Source organism: Cryptomeria japonica, chromosome 1, assembly GCF_030272615.1.
Source record: "Cryptomeria japonica chromosome 1, Sugi_1.0, whole genome shotgun sequence".
Classification (NCBI taxonomy): domain Eukaryota; kingdom Viridiplantae; phylum Streptophyta; class Pinopsida; order Cupressales; family Cupressaceae; genus Cryptomeria; species Cryptomeria japonica.
In genome coordinates this window covers 630,529,887-630,536,772 of record NC_081405.1, presented here as the reverse complement: position 1 = coordinate 630,536,772, position 6,886 = coordinate 630,529,887, and the positions used below count along the sequence as shown (strand labels likewise).

Sequence of the window (6,886 nt, the reverse complement as noted above, 5' to 3'; positions counted from 1 at the left end):
TTTTAATAGGTCCATGTATTTTGCTTTTTTTTGGTAATGATGACCACTATATTCTATAGAATATTTGTTTTTTAATCTAAATTTGTGACTAGCTCAGACATTCGTTCTTAAACAGAATTATTGTTTATACAAAAATTCTAACAAAACACCATCCAAATAACAAATGTAAGGTTTACAAGAGAAGCCTCTATTGAAAGCAAATGGCAGAAAACAAATTCAACATGCCAAAAATATGGATTATATTAACACTCTCCTATTAAGGATATTCAAATGGCACGATTGAGAGACTATTAACTGCACCTTACTAACAGATTTAGCCTTCAGTGTCAAGCATAATTGATTTTACAAAATAGTCCTTGGGAGATTAGCATGCTGTCACTTTATGGACTGCATAGACAGCAATGATGATAGTATACTAATATGTATATTATGCTTTAAGTGATTAGAGACATACAATGCTGGTGAGGAAATAAATGGTGCAAAATATTTTGTCAATTCTCTGCTAATTGCTCTAGAAGCATAATAATGTGTCAAGCTGTTTCCTCGGTTACCTGAACCTCAAAACCTAAGAAAGTAAGTCAAAATTGGGAATTGAATTGACCATCGCATACAACTTTAACCAATAAATTATTCAACCCTAAAAAATGCAATGTAATGTTGCTCAAAACTGTGAAGATTAGAGCCATTGTTTGGCGCCCCTTCAGAAATACTCTTCAAACGCATATACTACATCAATCTTGATCACAGAATGCTGAGAAAGAAAGTTCCATGCTAAATATAGTTGCTACGGTTTTGCCCAGGGGCTGTTAAGTTGCTGGCACATCCATTGACCAATCATGGGCAGATACTGCCGCAAAGAACAACAGCCCTTCTGTTTGGGTGTTAGAAAATTCTTAAAATTCATGAAATTCCAACTCTCTTTTGAAATGCATTTTGCCGGTACTGTAGCTTCATAGAATTCAACAGAAACAGTTGAAACCTGTGTACTTTTCTGAATTTACAGACAAGTTATTACTCATTTTTTTGTCTTGTGCGTCTTTCCTGCATTGCTTCTTCTCTGTACCGTTTTCTCCGTTCCTCACGTTGTCGTCGCTTCGTGACCTGTTCATCTTTAGCCTTTTTCAATTCATATGCTTTTCTTTGTTCCTGGTGCTGCAATTTACGCTTCTTTATCTGCAAGTAAATAAGACTTAAATAGCATTTTAGTAATCGAGATACAGTGTAAACCTTTCTGATCAGGTATCTTTCATAGAAAATGACATTCAATCCAATACAATTTCCTCGACCTAAAATCTTTGAAAGAAAATTACAAAATAATTGCTTACTGTTGTTACTGTTAATATTTACCTTTTCATTTCTTATTGTTTGCAGTTGTTGGACAAGAGTGTGAACTTTCCGTTCATGAGGTTCCATAACCACAGCACGACGATTTTCAAGTATAGGGGTTTTTCGTTTTGGAAGATCTTTTGGCTTCGATTTAAATGGAAGGGCTTGTTGCAGTTTCTTCGGTATTTTCAACGCATTGAATTGCTTGGGTTGTCGTTCTATAGGCTGTAATGAAGAGAGCCAATATGAGTAACAAGGTCATCAAATGTAAGAACACAAAATAGTCTCCCAGTATAATGCTAGTTTCCTCACCTTGTACAAAGAATCCTTATTAACAGGAATAGGAAGAGATTGCTCTCTTCTGAGTTCTGCAACAGTTTTCATGCCTTTCCAAACATAATCACGAGATTGAAGAGATGTTGCCACAGGGTTAAAGAAACGAGGAATATCAAATCGAGTCCATGCTCTTAATAAAACTACATCACTCATGAGGATTTTGTCCTCAAAAGTGCACCTCACACTACCTTCCTTCCCTTGTCCAGACTTTACAGCCTACAAGCAACATGAGATCATATTCATGTCACGTCAAAAACAATTTCTATGTTTATGTTAAGGAGAATTCTGCTGTGTTCGTAATTCTTTTTATAATACCTTCTTCACTTGACCTCGGATTTCACTAACTGTTCTGACAGAAGCGCCCTCAAACCTAGCCACTTCTAGAGCTGATGTGAACATATCTTTGATAAAGGCCGTATTTTTGAAAATTTTGTAGGGGTAACCCACAAGTTTGAGCTTCTTAACGATCTGAAACGAATGGTTAAACTCTAATACAACACCGGTTCCAGTGATCCGAAAGGATGCCTGCAATAATAATTGAATTATTTTAAGTGAACCCAACACTGAAAGAATCTAATTTGTGCCAGATTAAAAAAGGTGCAATTTTCAAAACCTGATTGTTAGTAAATTTAGAAAAATTACTATGGACTCGGACAAACCTGATGGCTAGATAAATTTTGAAAAGCAACTATCCCAGTATTGGGAGGTGCAAGAGGGCCCCAGAATGTTGCAAGGCAATGCATGTGTTCTGGTGTGTATTTAAGCATTCTATGGCACCCATTTCTATCCTCAAGTGAGTAAACCGGCAATGTTTGATAGCGCCTCCAACCAATAGAAACTACAAAGGGATCCCGATTCTTCAATACCTTCCTATGCCATCTATGCCTCTTCAATTGAACCTGAAAATAGTTTAGCCAAGGAAATCGTCAAGTCTAAGCAGCATATCATTCTCAGAAAGATTGTTTCAGTGATAGATGACAGATGACAAACCTGCATATATCCCACACTTTCTTCCCCTCTACCAATCCCTCCAACCAGGACTGGATGCCGGGGGTTAAAATATTTGACCATCTCAAAAGGCATGGCATGCACCTCCAAACTCAAGTATGAACCAGTTTGAAATCCCTCCATTTCAAGACGAGTAACCTCATCAATCTCATTAAGCTCAGCTAAATTCCTCTGCTTACAAAGCTCTATCTCTTCCTTAATCTGAAAAAGGAATACATTCCGTTAATTAAATCTAATGTACTCAAGATTTTGTAATGCCATCACCGTGCTAGACTCCAATTTGTATTATAAAAAGATAGCACTGCAACCAAATAATTTCTGCAAAGACATCTGGTCATCTATAGGCAGTCATATTACAACCCTAAAGCAATTAGATGCCATTCACCTTGTCTAAGAAGTCACTTTGTCCAGCTTGACTTGTGTGATATTTGGTCTTTTTCACATCCTCCTCTTCTTTGTCCAAAGGCTCAGATCCATTATATGTAAGGCAGTAGTCAAGGATAAATCCAGAAAAGAAAAGTCTAGCTTGGATAATAATTGAACTAAAAAACACCATGTAATAAAGGCAGCATGAAGAAGCTGCATGATTTGAATAAGCAAGTAGTCAATCAAAAAAGAAATATGTAAGGTAATTTTTAAGGTCAATACCAAAAATAAATGCCGCCTTCAGTATTTGCATAAGTATAAAATGGATGTCGTTTTATTCTAAATGGAATTAGACTTCACTTTTTTAAACCTTCCATCATTATCGCAAGATCAAACCTATGCTGCAAGTACAAAGGACTACTGTCATGCTAGTAGTCTAACGAGTATACTTGACAAAGAAATGTTATTATAAAACTTACGTGCAGCATAAAGGTCAGAATATATCTGGGATACTTACCAGGGAAATAGAAAAAAGAATATAAGAGTCCCCCCTTATAATGAAAACTAAAAGTGTTTAGACTGAAGAAAAATTGTTCAGAAAAGAAAAAATCTTTAGACTGAAGAAAATAGATAACATGAAAGAATAACAGAAAGTGCAAATTACCTTTGATATAATGAAACAGAACAACCAAGGATTACACATTAATGGACACATAAAAGAGGTGTAATTGTCTTGCAACCATTTAAGGAACATTCAACCATTGTGGAACTTATTATACACACTAGTGATATTGAGGGCAGATCAGATGGGGATGGAACCTTTTGCATTATTCTACAAAGCAGCAAAGCAAAGGGTTCCAATTTAAGTTTGAAATGGAAGAGTTCAGGTTGAGAATTTGCAAAGAAATAAAGACTACAGGCAAACGTACTAGTTAGGGAGAACAGTCTCAGAGAAGCTACTGAAATTACTAAGAAACCCATAAACTTGAATGAGGATGATGTTCCTGGATTAGGGTATTCCTTAAGGCTAGCTATACATAAAGTGTATGACCAATAATTGCCATGTATTGATTAATCATTTAAAAAATTTAACTTTGTGCTTAATTAATAATCTTTTGGGTTTAATATTTAAAACTAATGCTCACATTCAGTGTATTTGTCTCCGAACTTTCTTGAATTAGGTGGTCATTTAGCTTTCTCCACTCATATTTATTGTGCCCAAGCTGGATGTGTACCTAATCACCGTTAACTCTTTAGAAATGGATTTTCCCAACTCTTGTAGTCACCTATAAAGGGGAACTCTAGACTTGTAATCTTGCATCATCCCGAGGATGGATCTTGATGGAGATTAGATACACAGTGAAAGATCCCTGATGGATCCCTTCGCTGATCTGCTGTAGTTGTTTTAATTATTTTAATTGAATTCCCTGTTTATTACTACAATCTTCCAGAAATAGACAGAAGTTGCAGAAGGTTGAGTTCTTTTTATGTTTTGATAGTTTTTTAGCAAGTAATAATTGAAGAACAAGTACATGAAAAGAGTACTGGAAATAAATGTTCATACACAGCCAAATCAGAATCGTACCAAGCAGATTTCTGATTATTTAAATCAAATAATTATCCAGATAGTGATTCCAAACAATTCCAGGAAGATTACAATAAGCAATGAGTCCAACCTGGATGAAGAGTGAATACTGTAATCAAGAAGGAGGCTGCGGCAAACGTCCAAAGCTCTTACATAGCTCCACGTGGGAAGAGAAACGGCTGCAAAGTACGGCCGTACGACTGTTAGGTGATGCCAAGCTAGAAACCCCAATCTCCACGCTGAACCCTAACTCTGTCCACTGAATCCTCCAGAAAAGATGTCGTACCAACTCTAAGGCACTGAAAACTGAATGCAAGAACCAAATAACCACTGTGCTGGGGGCTACGTCCCAGACAGGCAAGACCCTGGGGTTTTCGTCCCAGATGCTGAATCGCTCTCCAGAGCAAATTCTCCAAATCAAAGATGAAAATGTGTAAAGATGGATGATAATTAGGTTACCATCTCCTTATAACTACTCCCCTCTAGCTCGAACCCTAAAAGTGTATGAAAAGTGCGCTTAGGCTTATAAAGTCTTATTTCTCATTTTTAGTCGCCAAGTATAGAGAAAACGCCACTTTTTTAATATAAAAGAATTTCGTTCATCAAAAGGGTCCCTGACAAATGGGAAACATTTAGAAAAGTTCAAGACCTTTCCAACGAGCTATAACACATGGGCATATGCATCCAGATGAAGCCAAAAACCCCTTATTACTCCAAAATGGCTATAAACATAGCCTTATTTAATTAATTAAATGCTAACTTAGGAAATATTAAATATATTAAAAATATAACCCAAATAGCTACAGAAGGCTCAAATGACTCCAAAAGCCTGAAACGGAACCTGGCACCTATCTGTGACTGAAGTCGGAAATCATGGATCCACTGGCAATCTTATCCCTAAAATCTACGGATGCTCCTAGAAACTAGGAAACATACCCAAATCTTCTGAAACTGAAACCAAGGAATAGTTTCATGGAAACCCAACCCTGGATACTGTCATAACCTCCTAAATAGTAGGAATAGCCTCCACAAATGTAGGAACTACCTCCTAAAATTAAGGAACTGCTCCAAACTGATCTACTACTGCCAGAACACCAAATCCCAAACACTGAATATCCTCACTGAGTCTCTATCCACCGCTGTCGGCCTACAAGACTCCAATGATAGGCCAACTCCTCCGTCTCTGATGTCCACTCTAGAAAGGGGACATGACACAGTGGTTTCCAAAAACTTTGTTTCTCAATATTATGAACTATGGAAACTAAAAATCTTTAAGAATATAGCCATTGTATGACTATGGAAAACAAAAAGGATATTGAGAATCAAATTTGGCACGAAGTGCAAGCTTTTTCAGTCTTCGTTGTTCTTCTGCAAACTTCAATTTTTTACTGTCCTCCAAATTATCATTAGCATCATCTCCTCCGTACTTCTCTCCTGTCTCCAGATCTTCAAAATCTCCAAAGGCAGAATCATCATCCTCATCACTCCCACCCATTTCTTCACCTCGGCGAGCAGCCTTTGACCAGTCACCAGTAACAAAGCGGTCGCGAATGCTTTCAATGACATCCTGATTTAACCAATCACTTAGCTGTGAATCGTCTACCTGTGACTTAGTGCAGTCATCAGCATTTGGATCTTCAACATTGAGATGCATATCACGTTTTTTCTGTCAAAGTACAAGCAGAAAAATATTAAGTCTTTGGTGTAAATGTAATTGCTTACAAAACAGAAAACATGCAAAAAATTGCAAATGATTTTCCATTGCACAATTAGCCTAGTCCATAGTAAACGTGACCTGTTTGGAGGAAAAGAAAGAATGTGGAGAGGTTTCAATACACAAGGAAGCATCATAAAACATATACCATATCATCAGTTAGATTCAATGTGCTGATATCATTTGCTGAGGCCAGCTAAATCTCCATTTCCTAATTATTGTATACATTTTCCTGAAATTCAAGTCTCCAAGACCCAAAACATGATTACAACATGGGACTTACTTTCTGATGAGAAACATCTCCATCTAGAGGTCAAAATTGAAGCAACAGAGATTCAAAATATGGCACTATATTTGGTGATACATGTTTTACAAGGAACTTCAACATTTAAAGGTGATAGTTCAGTGGCCAAGAACAATATGAATCCCATACATAATGGCTCGTTAGCATTTTCAAAAAGGTAATTATTTTATATGCAGTCAATTATTTTAAGCTACATTTCATATGTTTCGGACGAAATAGTTAAATCATTGGCAAAACTATCACCAAA

At 36.7% G+C, this 6,886-nt stretch overlaps 1 protein-coding gene across 1 annotated transcript in view; it reads right to left on the bottom strand.

Moving 5' to 3' along the window:
* Positions 1–256: 256 nt before the first annotated feature.
* LOC131042445 (uncharacterized) overlaps positions 257–6,886 on the bottom strand; it is an 81,335-nt gene continuing 74,705 nt past the window's right edge. Inside the window, exons 6-13 of the mRNA XM_057975722.2 lie at positions 5,938–6,287; positions 3,056–3,152; positions 2,653–2,871; positions 2,322–2,561; positions 1,978–2,187; positions 1,639–1,878; positions 1,348–1,551; positions 257–1,173 (exon numbers count right to left, since the gene is read on the bottom strand). Of these exons, the coding sequence (XP_057831705.2) occupies positions 1,012–1,173; positions 1,348–1,551; positions 1,639–1,878; positions 1,978–2,187; positions 2,322–2,561; positions 2,653–2,871; positions 3,056–3,152; positions 5,938–6,287 (1,722 nt within the window). The 3' untranslated portion in view covers positions 257–1,011. The remainder of the gene's footprint in view (positions 1,174–1,347; positions 1,552–1,638; positions 1,879–1,977; positions 2,188–2,321; positions 2,562–2,652; positions 2,872–3,055; positions 3,153–5,937; positions 6,288–6,886) is intronic.